Raw genomic sequence first — 20,294 nt, forward strand, 5'->3', positions numbered from 1 at the left:
CAATAGAATTCAAACTAGGTGAAGCTGCCCGGCATGCAATACAGATAGGTAATTTATAAATCGTGTATTAATTTTTTTATGCTTTCAAAATGGTTTAAAAACCTGCAGGTAAATATAGCATTAAATGAAGAGTCACTTGTTACAAAAACACATTTACAGGTTTAAAAAGATACTTAGTTTAGAACCCTCGTCTATTATAAAAATAATTCTTCAGACTTTATTGTCCAAAGAAAGGTGGACATTATTGAAGGTATTAGCCTCACTGTGTCAGGCTGGTAAATACCTTTGGAGAGGGAGGGCTTATTAAAAACTGCACTTTGGATCATGCTTTTGGTTTCCAGAAACGTGGTGCCTCCCTGGGTCCAATGGGCTGCCCCAATTTACACCAACAGAGCAGCTGCATCATTATTTTCTGTCTTTGAGCATTAAAGTTACACTTTAAGATAACATCAAGGGGCAGGGAATATGGCATAATTAGCACATCTTGTAGCTCCCTGCTCGTCAGTCAGCACTTCTGAGAACCAATGAGCCTAAGACAAACAAAATCTTAGTCAACCAAAAACTCCTCACTCAGGCTTTGTGCCAGCTGCTCTCACAGGACACCTGTGAGTCTCCGACAGAAGAAAAGCCAACGTTGGCAATTGCTGTGCTCTGCTGTTGTTCAGCTTGCACCCAGAACAGCCAACGTGGACCTGGAAGGAGATAAATAAGCCATGGGATTCGCTAAATAAATACACTCTTTATATACTCAGTGTCTTCTGTCCTTAAAAGGACACTTGGTTGGTCCTGCCAGGCAGAACCCTGGATGGAGAGCTATGAAAAAAGATGTGATATCTAACCCGTCCTTTCTTAAGTATACATGGGCAGATCTGGAGGAAGGAGCAAGAATTTAAATATTTCACATTTCTGCTGAGAAATTTTACCCCAGGAACAGAAGACTCACTGAAAAACACAGTAAGCACATCTTGAAATCTGATCAGTAACACTGGATTTGGAAGCAAATTAGCTTCAGTAGTTTGGGAGCCCTCAAGAAGAATCTTTTGTATATTGCTGGCTTCAGGTGCCTTCAAGTAAACTAATTAAATACAACATAATCCTCAAACCAGTGGAAAAACTGAGACCTCGTTCTAAGCATTGGGCACACTTTGAGAGAGAGAACGAGAACAGTGATTCACTGGGATAAACCCACAATTCTTTCTGTAACAGGCCAAAGAGTATAGTACTGACAATTCCTGATGTTCACTATTACATCAAGAAGTTATGAAACTAACTTTTGGTATTAAAATATAATGAGGAAATAAATACATTCGAGACATCTTTTTATTTTACTTGTATATTTCAGGCCTTTGTGGTAGACTCAGGTTGTATTTTCATGCCCCTCTACAGTCAGGACGGAGAGAAACTCTTTTTTTTTTTTTTTTTTTAAATTGAAAGCTGAAATTCCCATCTCATCACATGCCTCAGGATCTAAGGGTTTAAGAAACAAATATTGTGAACCTTGCAATAAACTTCTGAGGGTTAGCAACACCAAGGGCAACACCTTCATCAAATATTAGTGAACATCCTCAGCTAGGGAAAAAACACTGCTTGGCAGTTGCATGTTTTGGGTCCCAGAAAACAACCTTGCAAAGAAAAAAAAAAACCACCCACAAAACAAAACAATGAACAAATCTACCCTATGTTCTATTCCCCACTTTATAAAAGAAGCTGGATTTAAAGATTCATAAAAACCCCTGTAGTGACACTCCTCACTTCACTACTGCTATTATACACATAAACGGCAAGTATATCCTATACCGATAAATTATATTCCAGCAGCCAAAATATAATCCGTGAAATGTGCTGGGTTTAAAAATTAATAACACAGAATTTACAATTATCACTTCTAGCGGCAAGATGACTGCTATTTGAACATCCATCAGAAGCAATGAAAGCTCAAAACCAATGTAGAAAGGACACAGTCTTCATGGAGTCAAAGATAAATTCTACAAGAAACAAGAGCTATAGTCTGCAAATATTTACAACTATAAACATCTAAATTCATATTCTGGACAGTCCTGAATGCACCCAATGGCAAACTCTCATAAACTAAGCACTTGCAGTACCAAGCCATGTATTTACACATCCCTGAAACATCTTATTCATCAACAGCATTTGCACCCTTTCTTCCCACTGATTCAGGTCATGGGAGTTTCCAACCCTTTCCCTTTCTGCTGTTCAAGAAAGGAAGTTCTCAGAAGATCAACATCTTGAATAAGAAGCCAAAGCAAAAGAAAAGGTCCACTCCAGCTATTAATTTCCCAGGTGCCTCTGCCCTTCACTTTCTTTGGTCTTGCTCCAGAGACCACTGAGATCAAGAGAAAGACCTATAGATTTCCCATTCTGCAATTTCTGAGAGCCATTAAATGTTACTCTACATGCAACATTTCATTTTGTAAAACAATTTCCTAAGTCCAGACTTCAGTTTCTTTTTGATTCCCACATTCTCAGGACAACAGCTCCTTTGTTCAAGCTTCCATGTTTATGGGAATGTTATCTTATCTCTGGTTTAGCCTTTAATATTGAGCAGAGTCAGAAAAGAATCATCCTTTTGTTTGAAATTTAAAGATTTATGTCTGCTTAAGTTTTTAAGATACATAAACATAAACATACAAATATACTTACAAAGTCTAAGCAAATTTACTCTTATTAGAGCTGTTATCCGAATGACGATATTTAATTCAGTTACAGTTTAGTTCCCTTATCTCTCCTGTGAAATACTTTTTTTCAAAATCTGAGAGTAAAATGACAGCATCCTAGGGAAAACAAGCCTTCTCCAGCCTCTCTGCAAGGGAGTGGCAAGGCTGGAGCAGCAGGAAATTAGCAGAAAAGAAGAGAGGGAAGCAAACCACTACAGTATGGGGAGGATATTCATAGACACTGGGGCACCCAAAGTTGAGAGAAACACTCAGTGCCACAATGGAACTGTGATTCAGCGAAGAGACACAAATGTGTAAGAGTGGAGAATGGCAGAACGACCCTAGCCTGAATTCCCAACTACATCCACGCATTCCTTGTGAGGAACACAAGGACCCATCTATGCCACAGTCATGCCGGTTCCGCAGGAGAGCATGGAGCTACCTCAGCTAGCTTTAACCTATTCCCAGGTTTCAACGCATGGCTCTAAAACCCAGAAGCATCGCAATATAGATGATCCTTCAGGAAGTTAAATGCACAGTACTGATTTAGTTTTACAAGTTTGCTGCCTAAAAGAAAAACATGTTTTAAAAAAAAATCACCGTTTGTATAAACCCCAGGCAGTCTTCTCCCCAACCTCCTCATGTCCCCCCATCCCAGAGCTTCTCCAGAAGGCCATTCTCTCTCTCACCTCTAAGCTTAGCATGTTCAAGACCTGCTCAATTTTGATGGGGGGGGGGGGAAGTCCACCTTGAACAAAAAGCCTTTTGAGTCTTCCCTCACTTTTGAAGCCTTTGTACTTTTTAATCCCTGCTCTGCCAATTTTGTCTCCCCTTCCCCCTTTCCTTTCAGTGGAAATTTTCTACTCTTTACAAGCCCAGCTCTCTGCAGAAAATTGATTTCCCCTAGGATACAGCCATCCTACTGTTCTATGCATGGTCATTAATGACCATCTTGTTCACCACAGAGGCAGACACGGTGGCACTCTTCCCTAGCTCCTTAGCACAGAAAGCGTACAGGGGAAAAATCAGAACAACCTCAGAGCTTAAGCATACCTCGAGTTCATCATCTCCAGAAAACACCATACAAAAATATCCAAACGAGCTATTACAAGAGTCAAATAATTCATGCAGGTTTCTGTCAAGCTTTACTTCCACTGCACTAGATAAAAATTTTTAAATCTCCCCCTAATAATGACCACCATGTAGTTCCCTCTCACCCAGAGCTACATGGAAATTAACTCTAAATCAGATGTGACTTGAGCTCATGTTGGTTTTACCTGGGCACTGTATCAGGGTATCCAAGGGCAGAATGCATTTTAGCACAGCCTACAAAACCTGCCTGAAGATGTGACAAAATATCTGGGTGCTGGACTTTTTGTTGTTTTAGCTGCTTTGCAAGCAGCGTACCTGCTGGCTTCACCATCTCTGAGAGATCTGCAATCTCACATTTGATTGCAGTGAAGTCCTGTCCTTGGAGTGACAGACAATTCTTCCTTTAGCCCTTGCTTGGCTCTGATGCTGATAGGTAAAATAAAATTATCGTACTCACAAAACAGCTTAAGCCTTTCCTAGAAACATTTTGCGGATAGACTGCAAATTGACTCCCTGCTCCTTTTTGACCTGTGGGGTCCTTGCAAGGGCTTCCCCTTCTCCCTGCTGCTACAGGGAGGTACAACAGAGGACTGAAAACCACAAGGAAAAAGATAGGGTAGTCAACACCTTTTCTTCTTCCATTTCCAACCAAGGATTTTCACATGATGAAGCTAATCTTGCTTACTGAGTTGCATTACTAGTTTTGGCAGGACCAAAAATGAGGAAAAATACTAATAAGGCCCAAAGATGGATACAGTGGGTATAGGGCTTCCCCCCGCCTGGCCCCCCAGTACAATTCAGCTTAGTTCCAGTGACTTCACCTCAAATCAACAGGAACAGTATCTTTAAGTCAAAAGGTAAATTTAAACCAAACCAAAATCTTTCTAGTAACTGTTGAACAGAAAAAAAAAAAAAAAAACAAACCAAAAACACAACAACTAAAAATTAGTTCTGAAATCGGGAGAGGGGCTTAGCTATCGAACTGCAACTTGGTCCGAAAAAGGTCAACACAGCTAATGCCTGATGCAGCACTTCAGAAATGCTGGGATGGGTAAACTGCCTAAGCCAAGAAATTCATGTTTAAAGCTCACATTGTCCAGCTATGCTCTGTAAATTGTGCCAGAATTTCTTTATATAATTCTCACTAATGCTGGCTGATGTTAACTGAGGAAATCCTCTGCAGACAAACAGGACAATCCACCCCACTGTAGGTTCCATAAAATCACACGCTCTATGGAAATTTCCAAGTACCTCGGCACAATATGGGTGAGTTAAGGATAAAGTTTCAAGCTTGAACTCCATAATTTCCTGTCTTTTGCTAGTCTACACAGCTCTTTAATGTTATGTTAATATCATTTTTGTGGGTGTGATTGAATTACCCGCCGCTCTTGATGCCAGCATTAGTGGATTTCTGTGTAATAGGAGAGCATGCTTTACTGCACATACTGTTACTAAATACCATTAAGCAGACCAGCTGCAGACCTCCTGATAGCAGGGCTGGAGGGCTACCTCGTTAGGAGGCGATGAGCACTTTACTGCTGGCAGACGGCCTGAATCCCGTGAGCCCTCAGCGTGTCGAACTCGCCTCAACGTCCCCACCAGACAGCCTGCCACAGCAGGTCCCCTGGCCAAAAAAAGTGCCCAGCCCCAGGAATCTGCTGACAGTGCTGAGATCCCTCTCACAAGCTCAACATCCCGAGTCCTATACGGTGCTACCGTGACTTGGCAGCCTGAAAAGATAGAGATGTATTTGCTTGGCGACATTTCGACTCCAGGTGCAATGGAGGGCTGCTAAATTCTCCGCTGAGAGTGTGCCTCATGCACTGGTGACAGCTACTAACTAGTGGTGCAGTACTTTAAAAATCCCTTTCACGAGTCTTTGCGGAGAGATTAAAATGCCACGTGTATGTGAGTTGTAACAATTCTCTGGCAGCCTCTGAAGGGAGATTTAACACAAGCTTTTTCATCAATATCCTTGCACTGCTTACCAGCACCTACTAAGCAAATTATGAACCTGACTACTGTGCATAAAATATCTCTCTTTAGAGGAGGATTGCGTTAGGGAAGAAAACAGGGGTAGGGGGGCAATGAGGAAAAAAATGAGGAAGAACAAGGAATTTAAGTCTGTCCCATATAGTTGGCTCAGTACACACTAAACTGTACTGATAGACAGCACATTGCAATGTATTCTAGTCACTCTGACCCACCTCTTCCTCACCAAGAAACGCCTCATATGCTGGCTGGTAGAGCTATACTTACCCAGCACCAGTGGGATATTCAGGTGCTAGCGCTCACCTAACAACAGCACCATGTCCCCGACATACCAGGGGAACAGCACGGCAGTGACACAGCAGGGACAAGCAATGTGGTGTTGTGATTAAGTGAAATTCTTGTTTATATCTGAGTGTAGTAACAACCAATAAACAACTGCAGGAACCTAACAAGAACTAACAATTGCAAATCCATGTTACTACAAAGCCAGGTTTTTCCTACCAATCACTGAAAATAGAGATTAAAATCTAGAAGTCCTAGAAGTGCTGACAGTATTTAATAGCTGTACCATTATAGCCTGTCTCCCATGTCTGTAAGACCTGAAATCAATCACGTCTTTAGTCCAATTCTTATGCTAGGCAATGAGCAAAGTCATGGCATGAGTATACTGACCTGCTTTGATTTAAAACCCACCAATGACTTGGTCATATTCTCTTTTGTTCCACTGTAGCCATGAGTATTCCTTGCCATTTAGAAGAAATTGCGTTGAGTTCCTTTTATTCGGAGAGTCAAGAGATTGCCCTATATGAATCCTTCAGCTCCTTGAACTGGCTTTATGTTTGTATATGTGATAGAAATTAATTTATTATGCAGTTCATAAGACACTTAATAAACTTTATCTTGTTATATTTGTGCTAAATTATTGTAGAGTAATTAAAAAACTTCATAGCCATACTCCACTTAATTGACAGTCCTAAACTGGGTGTTGATTTAAGTAAAGCAGAGGGGACAAGACACATTAAAGATGAGTAGAGAAATTAAGTTCTACAGAATTGTTAGGTATGGCTTTGATCCAAATGCCTTACTTTTTAAGATAAAGCTTCAAGGGTACTTCAGTTTTCTCATTGTATGGGTTTTTCTTATTCAAAGCCAAGGATGGACAGGCATCTGATTTAGAATTAAAGGTAATCAAAACCTCAGAGGTGGAGAGATGAGCTTCTGCTTCTGCATAGTGTACTGTGATCTCCACAAAGCACATATTGCACCTCCTTACACTCCTGTTAGGATAGCATGGCAGCTTTTGAGCATCATTTTTCCTGTTTAGGAGCACTGATGTTCCAATGATACATTTCATCCACTTAAGGACACATACAAACAGATATGGCTACATAAACTATATATAATAACAAATCTCCATAAACATGAATATGAAATTACTTCTAACCTCAAATAATTAGTTTTTTAAAACATTCAAATGACCCCTGCATTCCCTAATGAAATTATCCAAAGACCGGAGAAAACTGTCTTATAATCAGAGACTTAAACAGCTCCATCTATTTTGATTATTAAAAAGAAATAATTCTGAAAAGTTACTTGATTATAGTGCATAAGTACCTCTGGGAGGAGGATGGGGGAGAGGAAAAGAATATGAAAGGTCCTTAATCTGATTACACAAAGAACCAACAGGTAAAAATCAACACCAGAAAGTTGATTTGGAAGTCAGAAATTCTGACCAGGGAACACAGTTATAACAGGAACAAACTGTTAGCAACAGAAGCAGGTTTGCTATTGCTTTCATATCTTCAGATCCAGAGTGTGTGCTTTTCTGGAACGTATTCTTTACCCCAAAATAAATTGCTATATTCAGTCCAGGAGGAAATAGGGGAAGTTTAAGGACCTGAATCAACCAGAAAGTAATGGTAGACCATCCCTTGGTCTCTTCTGGATCTTAAATTCTATGAATCTGTGAATTGTTTTATCCCTTTTAATTGCTAGTTCCATACTATAAAGAAGCTAAAAAGTTAATGTTCTTCTTGAATCAGTGAATTATGGAAAATAATTGAAGTTTCATAATTGGATTATAACCCCAGGAGTATATGGAAATACTGAACTGGGAAGCCGAAGTAAGGAAAGCATGTCTGTTTTCTTTTTTGTGTGTGTGATCACTAGGCAGTAATAGCCATAAATGCTGCACTTATTACCTGTATTACACTGAAACAATAACATGGCTGTGATCCTGCAATAACTGCTATTTGAACAGACTGCTGTGCTTCCATGAAGCTTATAGGAGACTGTGTGTCTGCTGGCAAAGAGCTTATTTCAGAATAGGACCTATATTTCCACATTGCTGCTACCTTCATTATTTTATTTGGGGTTGCCCCCAGAGCTGTGGCTAGGTACTTTCCAAGAGAACCAGAATCTAAAGGTCTCCACTTTCCCTAGAGCTCATGATGGGGACACAGAAAATACATGCCCAAAGGAAAAGAAAACCTTTTCAGATCTCTGTCAGATCAACATCGTTTAGAAATTAGGCTGAAAACGTTCCATCTTTCCTGTCTCTGTTTTATAACGAGGCAGACATAAAACCTCTGACTTAGTTGCAAAAATTCTAAGAAATTCCTCCTCTAGCAAACATCTTTTACAAAAAAAACCTAAAGACTTCTCTAGTTTTTAACACAAATCTAGCAGCAGCACTTGTCACACAAATAATTCCGGGAAGTTACCAAATACTTGGAATGAAGGATATTGCATGCTGCATAGCACAGAGCTCTTGTCGATGCTTGTTTGGAACGGTATGGGAAAGTCTACAGCTGAACACAATGACATTTTTGTTTTCGTGCTGATAATATTCAATAGCTTTGCCATCAAAGTTGGCCTGCCACTTCCCCTTGTATAGAAATTACAGGCATGCTCTAAGGTTCTTGCCATTAGCTGGAAGCAGTGTCCAGGTTATTCCGGTTTCGGGGGTGGGGGAGTGAGGGGTTATAAGGCTGTTTGGGGGGAGGGGGGGAGACATTATTAAGCATAGCTGGTATTGTTTCCTTCCAGCAAAGCTTTCAGACAATGTATTTCTCAAACAGATTGGAACATTATCTGCGTCATACCTTCTAGAGAAAGGTTACAGACACATTTTGCTACCCAAATGTCAGACCTTGAACAGTATGTCTGCATCCTCTCCCAAAAGTTGGTGACTCCTAAGGAGTATAAACCACATTCTAGCCAGTGAACTTCCTAATTCCTCCTCTGCTCTTTGCACATGTAATGCAGACATCAATTCTGCTCTCCCACTGCTGCCATCAGTTCTCGAAGGACAACAGATCAGAAAGACCCACTGAACTTGACACCACAGAACTTAGAAGAACAAATACCAGAAATGCAGACAAGTCTGAAAGACATGGATAAGGTTCAAAACAGAAGAACCAAACATAACCAGAACCTTCATTGCCACTATTCCCATTAAAACAAAACAAAACAAAAAACCCCAATGACTCAAAGGACAGCAGTGAAGGAACCTTTGTCAAACCACCAGGGCATCAGTCAGTCTCCTCACTGGAAAGCAGAAACTGAGCATCAGTTTTACATAACGCCTTGAGGGGCTGGAAAATTCAGTCTGTCAAGAGTCCCATGGTCATGAAGGCCCTTCCATGGAGCAAAACCCACATTATGAAACCAGGCATTTGTCTAACAGATATGCACTGTGCAGAACCTGTCTGTCCTTTGGACAGTTTTTGGCCATGAGCATTTTTAGACTCTTAAATCCCTACATCAATAAATGGGTGATAGCCTCATGGACGGATGGTGATGCCTTGGCTGAGTGGCTGCACACCAAATATGCTGGAGAAGTGGAGAAAGAAAGAGGACAAGGAAAGACTGGAAACACGCACATCTCCAAACAGGTCCGAAGTAGCTCATTAAGTGTGTTTGCCCTCCTTCTATCTCAACAGCCCTCCTGCACAGTAAGCAAAACAAGTGGCTGTTACAATCATGCTCTTCACATTGCTACACAGAAGACTCAATATGTCTGTTACGAGCTCTCTTTTTTGCTATGGGGTTTTTTTTCGCAAGGACTTTAATTAAAATTCATCAGAAGAAATGTTTTCAGCAGCAGTGTCTGAGAACGCTGCTGCCTCCTCCCCTATCTTCCATTAAATCAGGTTCATCCAACTTGAAAGGAGATGAGAAACTCTCACTGACACTCTGTCACACTCCAGTGAAAAGACGGGCACATTCAAAACAGGGAAGAGTGCAGGTGTTCATTTATTACTTTACGCAGATTATTTTCTGCCTTTCTTCCTGACAATGGGAACGTTCGCATCCCAGATGGAGCCCTCTGTAGCACTGTGGGCATTTGCTGACCTAGAGTTTTGTTTTCCCTGATGAAAGAGGCTAGGTAAGAAACAGAGCGGTTCATTGCCTACTGGGGCAACTTTAATGTCAGTTTTTAACAATGGAAGACATTTGGAGATTATTTTAATGAGGAATGAATATACAAATAATTTTTTAATGATCCGCACATCCATGTCCATATTTACACACTGCAAAGATGTAATATTTATATAACTGAGTGCAAAACTGCAAATCAGCTGATTTCAGAAACCAAGATCTTGCTCACATGAAATACAAGTTCACTGCCTCGTACCAATTCGGACCCGGAGAGCAACCCCACAATGTTCCTAACAGCATTAACAAGCACCATCACTATGAAGATGTCTTCAGTGCTAGAATTAAAAATCATGTTCACAGGTTCTTCTGCTTTTATGTCTGCTTTACACATCCCTGATGTTCACCATTTGGTTCCTGATTAAAAGCACTTTGACTGAAAAACTGTTAACTTGAAATTCACTTTTTCCCTTTCCTGCCCCTCTTAATAAACTTTTTAAGAAAAGTTCCTGATACAAAGAACTTGAGAAGGATACGGATTTCCCCAAGGTAACCCATCAGTGTGGTTTTTTCCAGTGTGAACAGACACATTAACACATGAGAGGTACAAACTCATTTAGTTCCCTCACTGCTTTGAATCAACATATTTCACCCAGCAGGACACCTTTGTTGTGCTTGGGCCAACAGTACACCCTTCTTGGGATTTTGCTCTCCCAATTTTACTTGGTATAACAAAGCAAATATTGGGGGGGGGGGGGGCGGGGTGTTTGGAGGGTTTTGTATTTTTTCTTCTCCTCAAGTATGGGCATTTCTTTGGTTCCCATGAAGACTGATCTCTTCAGCAGACTTCAGAGCCATTCACAGTTCTCATATTACCAGGATACACTGAATCAAAACATCCACGACGATTTAAGCAGGAACTACTTTATATGATTCCACATGGTTCCTATATGAGCTAATCACACTGAATGAGCACTCTCACCTTCATGCCCTTTCAGGCTCTGCTATACCACAGAGCAACAGTGTCAGCTGATATTAATTACAGGAGAGGCAGATTATGTGGTTTTCTTTGAATTAATATGGAATCCTCAGTACTCCTTGCTTTAAACAGACACAAGGTTACAGAAAGCAGTAAATTCTTTTATATCTCCAAAGATTACTTCTTAAAAACATAAAAGCAGACACGGACTAACACTCTGCTGCCAGTTAAGTCACAGATAGTTTGGGTTTTGTCTTGACCAGGGCCAGGATAAGAACACCAGTCTATATGGGGTACAAATTTGGTCTGACTTCATTGTAGAACACCGGATTTACTCCAGGGATTCTTTTGGTCTTTTTGCTTTGGATCTCACTATGGGGATTTTATTTTGGTTAACCTTTGTTTTATTTATAGTTCACATTAATTATTTTAAATTTTTAATTAACATTTTAATGCATTAAAAAAAATGAAAGGAATTAACTTTCCCCACACCTTCACTTCATCAAGTTCTCATATAATATGGACTTCCCATTTCCTTCACAAAAGAAAAGGAAAATAAAAATAGCCAGGAATTTCAAACTCTTACTGTCTTAACACATGGCAGAAATGGCCACCTTGAACTTGCTATAAAGCTTGGTCTGACTGAAAATGTTGTACTTGTTGCAGCTATTAACAAGACACCCTGTCCTGAAAGGCACCTTGAACCCCTCTGAAACCTCAGTGAACCCGGCAGTTTTCTGTGGTGGCAAAAGGAATGCACACAGTTCATTTCAAAAGTAGTTTAGGATTTAAGTAACATGTGTATTTTCAATTAATAACCTCAGTTACATTATCCTTGGGGGCTAGCTCTTTAGTAGAATCCAAACAGTGGCAGCCCGAATATTTATTCAGACAGGGACAAACCCAAGGACGTTCAGAATGGAACGAGAGGCTAAAATCTCACGCTTGATGACTTGTTAAAGGACAATCATCATACCTTCAGAAAATAAATAACAAAAGAACCCCAAACCAAAACCTTGAGTAATCTGCACAAAACATGGATCTAGACACTATATATGCCTGAGCAGCATGCAGACTTGCTCCTCTTCAGGTTTTGATTTTTTTTTTCTATTGTTGTTTTAATAAAGTCCTTTAATTTTACCCTGGACCACAAAGAAGTCAAAACTTGTTGAAGGGTGATGAGATAGCTAATCCAAACAAGAACAACAAAGTAGATGGAAATAGAATATTTCTGAAGGTACATTATAGGTGCAAGGGGGGGAGGACTAAATCAGGACAAAAACGTATGTAAGTTTAAACTATCAAACACTAGAAGTTTGAAGTAGCTTTCTTTCAGACTATAGACTGGGCATGAAAAATTCATGACTGAATCAAGATGGACAGGGATCATCTTTTGAATATATGCCAATGTCTTAATAGTGCAGCCCACAAGGTTTTAAGTCAAATGTTCTTTTTAATTGGAGGGCAGTGGGAGAGACAGTTCATGTCTCTTTTCCTAATTTCCCATTCTCTTCTCTGAAACTTATTGTATCTTTTTAAAAAATTTGAGGTCTAAATCTTCTTCAGTCCAAACATGTAAGAAAAGAGAGACAGAAAGACCAAAATCCTGAGACACGGACTGTGAGTTTTTGAAATGAAAAATGTTTCAAAGTAATAAAGCTCAAATGTTTAATTCGTGTGTGAGATTTCCTTCAATCTATCTCCACCGGGATGTAGTTAGTAAGAATGGGATGTGTCCAGTATACTAACAGGGGACTAAAACATCTGTGTACATTTCTAAGAGAATTTTGGAATTCTTCTGGATGGAATACAAGACGATGCATGAAAATCAGAGTGACAGATTATGAACATTTCAAAGATAATTTATATTTTGCTTGTACGGTGGCACATCATGCACATTTTTCTGTCCATAATCCATAATTTAAAAATTTATAGCTGATTATCTTTCCTTTTAATGAAAAGCATATTTTGACTGAAAAGATACATGTATAACGGCGTGTACCACTGCACCAGCAGAGTCTGTGTACCTCAGAGAAATAAAAGATAACGACGTGGTATTTACTGTTATTTTCATGAAATTTTTAAAAATAAAAATTTTAGACTAATAAGTTCTGATGATCCATATGATCACAGATGGGTATAAAGCCTCTTTTTTAAAAACCTCAAGAAAGGTTAAGAGGTGCCAAGGTCCGTTTTTGGAAGTTCCTTTACTCAGTGTTTGTGAAAATCCAGAAGATACATACATAAAAGAACAACCTAGTATTGCTTGCTAAACATTTCTATTCATTCTTTTTCAAAGCAACCTTTGACAGAGTCATTGTATAAAGTCCCAAAAGATACACTGCAACCTAACAGCTTGCAAAAGAGAATTTGATGCAGCTTTGCTGGGCACATGTTAAACTAAATACTGAGTAGCAGAACCACACAAAAAGAAAATCTTCCAGAAGCAATCTTTTTTTTTATTTACTGAGCTACTGTACAGCCTATGATGACTTGTTTTCCTTTAGTTATATGAACAGTTTGACAGATTACTGTGACAAGGTTACTCTTAAATTGATAAAAGGTTTGATAGTGTCGGAACATTTGTCAGAAATGTCTGACATCACGTGTAATGGACTCTGCACTTCAAGCATCAATGGTACTCCAGTCTGCTGTTTTCTGCTTAGTGTGCGATACACACCACCTAAAAACATACCACAGAAATACAGAAAAGCAGGCAAGATTCACCAAAACAGCCCCGTTCTTTATCAAACAATTCTGATTAAAGGCTTTCTCTTCCACTGCAAAATGCAATTAAATAAAAAATGTTACAGGTCACTTAAAGGATGGCCTCCTTCCTGGAGTAAACCTAAAGATGGGATGGGCTATGATAAACGTACATAACCATAAGCATTTCCAGCATTCCCTGTAGTTCTGAGAGAGAAATACTGTGGGTTCAGAACATTATTCCTCAGACCTGCCAAATGTCAGACACTGCAAGTGACAGTTGTACTGCTGGCAGCCTTGTCACATGCTGGAGTGGAGGAAATAGGTTCAGAAGGGCTCATTTTAGGCACTGGCAGTTAGCCTCAGGGAACCGGTGTCCTGCACATAAGCTAGCTTTGGTGAATACCCTCCTTAAAGGCAGCTCTCCAAAAATCCTGTACCGCAAAATAATAATATGGCTTATGGATTGGAATTCAGGTTTCCAACTCACATCTTGTAGTAAATTACGCTAATATTTCTACGCAGGAAGCCTAAGAGCCAGCATCTTTGTTGTTCTGTGAATCCCTGTCCACATGAAGTTTCAGCATGTGATGAGACCCCAGCCATGTAAGCTGAGAGAGAGCTCTGTAGAAGACAACCATTTCTGAAGAGACAAATATATGTCTTTCTCACATAGCACCAAATTGCTGCTCTACAGACTGCATTTTGGGGGGCGGGGAAGAAAGAAGGGATTTGGACTTCTGTCTACCTCTACTAAATAACCACCTGCAAAGGTAAAGAAAATGTCTTGCAATATATTACTTTAAAAATCTACATGCTGCCATGACAAATTCTCATATTTTCAGATGGTTTAAGTTTTCCTATATCGTCTTTCGCCTTTGCTTTGATCAATACTTTTAATATTCTGAAAAAAAAAAAGACAGAACAACTGTCTGGTTTCTCCTCACTTCCATTTAGCCAAAGGATAGAAAAATCAGCAAAATGTATGTCAGCATTTTTCCTTAAAGAGCATCTGTTCCCACAGGAACTCCATGATAGCAAGACAAAGCCCTCTAATCATAGACCAGATTAGTTTAGTGGAACACATTAAAAATTTTGCCACAGTGCCGAAAGGAAGCTCTCAGATACTTATGTGCACTTCCCATACGCGGACAAGGGGTAGGGACAGGCTCTCTGAACTTGATGATTCAAGTAACATTGCTCGTACCACAGCCAACTTCTGCCCCACACCGTGACTGCAGCACTAAGCGCCAAAGCTGTGAGGCTCCTCTAGGAATACTTAGTTCAATGCCGATCAGCTGCTCAGCTGAGAGCATTTGTCTGAACTTGGAAAGGGTCAGACTGCAAGAAGATGTATAGCAAAATAGCTTTTTGAACGTCAGCAGACTACAGTCAATTTATAACTACTGAGGATCTGGCCCTTGAACTGGGATTATCTGTGACTGTCACAAGCAGGAAGTGTCAATGAATGTAGTTTGTACAAATGTCAGACAGGTACACTCGCAATTCAGCCTGCATGAAGTATGAAAAATCACCGGCATGCCAAACTCCAGTGAACAGTGAGCCAGTCCTACCTGTAGCAGCTTTAGCAGGAGAAAGTCACAGGAAAGTGTTTCAAGCTCACATAATTTTGCTAAAGTTCAGGTATCGCTTCAGTAAGGCTGCTAGTTCCAGCCCTGGCCAGCCGTGTCGACATAAAGCATACTTAGGGAAGCCTTTCAGCATTTTTGGTCAAAATCAGGAAACGCAGAATGACATAAAATTGTAACATCCCATTAAATCATTACTCCTATTGCAAGCTTCAGAACAACAGCCTTTTGGATTCAGGTCAGTAGATCAGCCCTAGACTGTTCCATACTTTATCAAACTTAATTTATTGATCCTTATTTGAAAGGCTGATTTGTGATGAAACATATCAGAGACACTGTTGTCTTTTGGAATTGACTATTCTACGGCAAAATACTGCAGTTCTGTATAATCACAGGGGTGGATTTTTATTTTTCAAATCTCTCCATGTTCTTATTTCAACACAAAAAATGTGTTATCCTAAATTCCACCCAGGTGATCCCAGGTTGGAATCTCAAACTGGATTATTCCCCTCCCACTTGTCATCAATAGTAATCAAGTCTTTGGAAATCCAACCAGGTTCTCATTTCTACTTATGTTAGGCGCTACATTCAGTCAAGTGAGCAGGGGTAACAGGGTGCAACATTTTAGGAAACAGTTGTGTTGATGATGAATGAGGAACAAAGAGCTCCCTTCTGGTGCCTCTCCAGTTTCAACAGGAATAAAACAAAATAAAACTGATATATTTCAGTACAATCTGCAAACATTACTCTCAAGATAAATAGGGTGGTAGAAGGTGCTACTTTCTCCATCATCAGTTTTCAGTGGGACTGCAGTTAATTAGATGTTTGCTACAAGGCCACCTTCAGTGGGTTTCATGCTTCTTAATCTTTGAGCCCCGCAATGTGTGACACAGCAATCAAAAGATGTGATAAAAGTCTGAGGTGGGAACACCCATGTTTTGTGTTGTGCACCAGGTTATGATTCACAGATCATTGTAACTATAAAATCTGTCATTAGGGAGGTTTTCTTGACATGCAAATTCTCCTTTTAACATAAGAAAGAAATCAGATTAAAATAAACAGAAGTCAATGTGAAGGACCTCACCTCTCTATGCCCCAAAACTCATTACCAGAAGGTTTTCAACAGGCATTAATTAGCTGTTCAAACTAAAGAAATAATGGCAGTTATTCAAGTGCAGGAGGCTTCTGATGTCTTTTTGTGGACAGACATAAGTGTAAACAGAAAGGCTAGCTTTGACATTTTCCTACAGAAAGACACTGAGTATTTTAAGTGCACTTACGGCTGGCACAGCTTGATAAGGTCCTGGTCAGTGGTGCCGGGTGGAAGGCCTCGAATATACAGGTTGGTTTTACTCAACTGCTCTCCACTGCTGTTGTTGCTGCTGTTGTTGCTGCTGTTTGTGCTGGGGCTGGGAGGAGCCATGGGGTGGGGAGCTGGTGCATAGGACTGCTGGAAACAAATAAAAAGGCTGTTACTGGAAAATGAACGCATGGCAGACTCACGTGCTTTACCCAGGTAACTCCAGAGCTATGCACTGAGGGCGTTCTTGTCCTGCCCTCCCTGCCCACCTCCAGCTGCCCACTCCTGCAGCACACACACCCGCCCAAAACACAAAACAAGGCTGAGATTTTGGGTTTAGCCATGGCTGTGAGGTGCATTATTTTACTGTATTTTCTAATCTGGAATTTAATTAGCTAGATTATAAGCCTATTTTATCTAGATCACAAAATAAGGCTCTGAAATGACAGATACTCGGGAGTAACTGGTATTAAAGAAAGAAGTTAAACACAATCTGCTTTAGGAATAGTCTAAGACAAAAATAAGAGTATCTAGCCAAAGGTAGAGGAGCTGATGCCAGAAGCCTAGTAAATCTTTTCTAAACACGAGGAGCATCCACTACACACACAATCAGGTGGCAGAGTTAGCTAGCCTGAGAGGGGAAAAAATCCAAAGCAGCCTGAAAAGACTGTCACTAGGGATGTCTTTCACAGTAGAGAAACGGTTTGGAAAAGATGATCAGGCTAGAACCTCCCACTCTCAAAACCTTACCCACTTCTGAACAACCACAAACCACACACAACTGAGAAATATCACTTAAAAAGGGAGGCATTCTCACAGGGAAAACAACACTATCACCCAACTCCCCGGTAAATACATGCTATGAAAGACGGCACACACATGCTATAAAGATTAGCTAAGCACCTCTGATCTGGGACAACAACAGGAGATTTAAGCTGCTGCAACTATCCTGGGCTCTCTGACTATCACCATATTTATTCACAGCACAGAGTTCTTGTTAGGAGAACGGAGCAGTGGTTAGGAGGAGGAGGCCATGTCCTGTCACCGCTGCAACCCATCAAGAAAAGCCGAGATCTAGGGGAGAAGCTGGAGGAGCTGGGGGATGCTGTGGGCCGAGGGTCTGGCTGGGCAGCGGGGGGAACCGGAGGCACAGCTCCATGCACATAACCTCCTGCTAAAAGGGGGGAAATACAGTTTCTGCAAGCCAATCAGCTTATTCTGCTAGCAGTACAGGTGGTTACAACTGCAGGTAAATGCTGGGCCAATGCTAAGTTACCCATGGTGTGCTAACGGACTAATAAAAGCAAAGCATACGCAATTTTCATTATAGTAGCAATGACACTTTAGTGACTTCTAACATTTTCATTCTGCATTTAGGCCTTGAGCAGAGAAAATATTTAAGTCTGTGAGTAATTCTGATCACACTAATCAACTGCCCTTTCATTTCAGTGGCCCTACTTTAGTGGTTATAATTATGCACACACTAAATCAGAGCCTCAGTAGATGGACATTTTTAAACTAATAGCTCTAAACTCTTTCAAACAAGTCCCTTAGGGGTAAAAAAACACAAAACACAACAAAAAAAAGTTGGACAACATAAGAAAAGCACCGTTGATAGGTGAAGCACAGAGGCCTTGATGAAATACATAAAGCACCACACTTGCAATGATGCTTTTCCTGATGCCTTCCACTTCCCTTCTTCCCAGTTTCTCCCATTTGAACCAGGAGAGTAGGAACACGCCATCAAGTGTCAGGACATCAGAATTCCTCTGCAATCTAGCCTTGTTGTAATGTGACTCAAGTAGGACCCATTAAAAGGAAAAATCAGTTTAATAGACAGTGCAATCGCCATGCTAGCACGTAATGACATTTGTTCTCATCTACAGCATGAGAATGGGCAATAAGCTTCTTTCCCTGCGTATCTGCAGAGATACTTTTGCTGACAATCAAAAGCACTTAATGCACAGGGATCATATTTCTCTGAACACACGTTTTATCCGTGGGTAATCCCAACCCACCCAAGCTTCAATGTCATTCCCAGAAATAGAGAGCTGAAGCAGCAGCCCCAAGCACCAGCACAGGGAACAGCCTCTACTGAGCCCCAGTGCCACGAGCACATCCTGGAAATAAGCTCCGTGCCACAGCTATGGCATGGCTGGGTAAAACGGCAGACAATGCTAACCTCCAACAAATACATAGACACACGCCTCTTAAAACATCCTGGCTAAAAGCATATTTAAATCTCTGGGCACCCCAGGGCCATGATAGAGGTAGATATTACTGTGTGTAGCACATGTTTGGCTTTAGTATACCAAGAGCTCAGGAAATATCCCAAGGTATTCTTGCACATTCTGAGCATTGGTAATGTAAAATTCAAAATAATAATTTAAAAAAAAGGTCAAGGTAACACTCTTATTGCTTTACCCCCACACCTCCAAGCTTACCATACATATTGAATGCATGTAAATGACGTAAGGCTAGGACAGAATTTTCTGTAAGCCAATAAAGTGCTATGTGCTTTAATTGTTAATTGTTAATATTATATATGTCTTAGCAGAGGATAATGAGTAAATGGCCTGTTCTCGCACCAACCTAATAAGCAAGAAAAAAACCAAGTGGAAATAGACCTTTGAAATACAAAGAGCAATTTTCATTCTATTATGAGATCTTTATACTCACACAGAGGAAAGCACTGGGGGCCTAATTCTAATTTAAGCTTAAGACATTTTATCCCTCTCAGCCAGCTGAAAGGGGACCTAGCAGTGAACATGAATGACATTTATGCCGATTTTAAGGCCACAGCTGAAAAAAAAAAAAAAAAGTAGTCCTCGGTATACCTAGAGAATTAGGCCACCGGATCAGTTGTCTCTCAAGCAAGAGCGGCTCAGACAATAAGCGCACACAGATGCCCAGGTTCACAGCAGCATCCTCCACAGAGATGCTTTAAGGTAGGCAGGGAGGCAGCCACACCCCGCTTTGGAGAATGCTGATCTTCTCAGACCAGCAAGCACTGATATAGTCCAAACCCTCTTCACTAATACACCTCAGCCACTACAACCCACAGTCATTTCTATGCATATTCAATACCCCAGAATACCGTCCACAGAAAGATTACAAAATTGCCTGTACTAGGGCTGATGACATCTTCTGGCCAGTTGCCAGACTAAAAGCTTCAGGTCAGAAGAAAGCTCTGAATCCTTGTTTCTTGAGCCGATGAGTGTATGACCGATAGCAGAAGTATGCGTTTGGCCTCCAAATGAGCAAAGGGTCTGGTTCGTTAATCTCCAGGTAGTAACTGGAGTGAAAGAAACGAATGGCAACCTGATGATGATCCCAGATATGGACCACTTGCTACAGGATCCCAGACAATGGGAGGGGGGCATTGCCTGAGGAGTTGTGTGCCCACCTGACAGCAGGAAATTTGGGCCTATGTTCTGGTGTCGGCCCCCTCCATTGCCAGGAGCAAAGCACTTAACTTCTCTGCCATGAGAGCCATGAGAAACACTGCGTTCATTCCAGAATGGCTCAGGACTCCCTGACACCAGCTGTAGAAATCTGGGAAAGATGTTCTGCCAACA

General features: G+C 40.7%; 1 protein-coding gene across 12 annotated transcripts in view; it reads right to left on the reverse strand.

Moving 5' to 3' along the window:
• RBMS3 (RNA binding motif single stranded interacting protein 3) overlaps positions 1-20,294 on the reverse strand; it is a 724,789-nt gene that overhangs the window by 336,469 nt on the left and 368,026 nt on the right. For 9 of the 12 annotated variants that reach the window (XM_064444222.1, XM_064444221.1, XM_064444226.1 and 6 more), the window contains one exon: positions 16,697-16,866. In XM_064444222.1, coding sequence (XP_064300292.1) covers positions 16,697-16,866 — 170 coding nt within the window. The remainder of the gene's footprint in view (positions 1-16,696; positions 16,867-20,294) is intronic. The other 3 variants (XM_064444223.1, XM_064444230.1, XM_064444232.1) reach the window with 1 other exon arrangement.

Source organism: Phalacrocorax carbo, chromosome 2 (assembly GCF_963921805.1).
Source record: "Phalacrocorax carbo chromosome 2, bPhaCar2.1, whole genome shotgun sequence".
NCBI classification, from domain to species: Eukaryota; Metazoa; Chordata; class Aves; order Suliformes; family Phalacrocoracidae; genus Phalacrocorax; species Phalacrocorax carbo.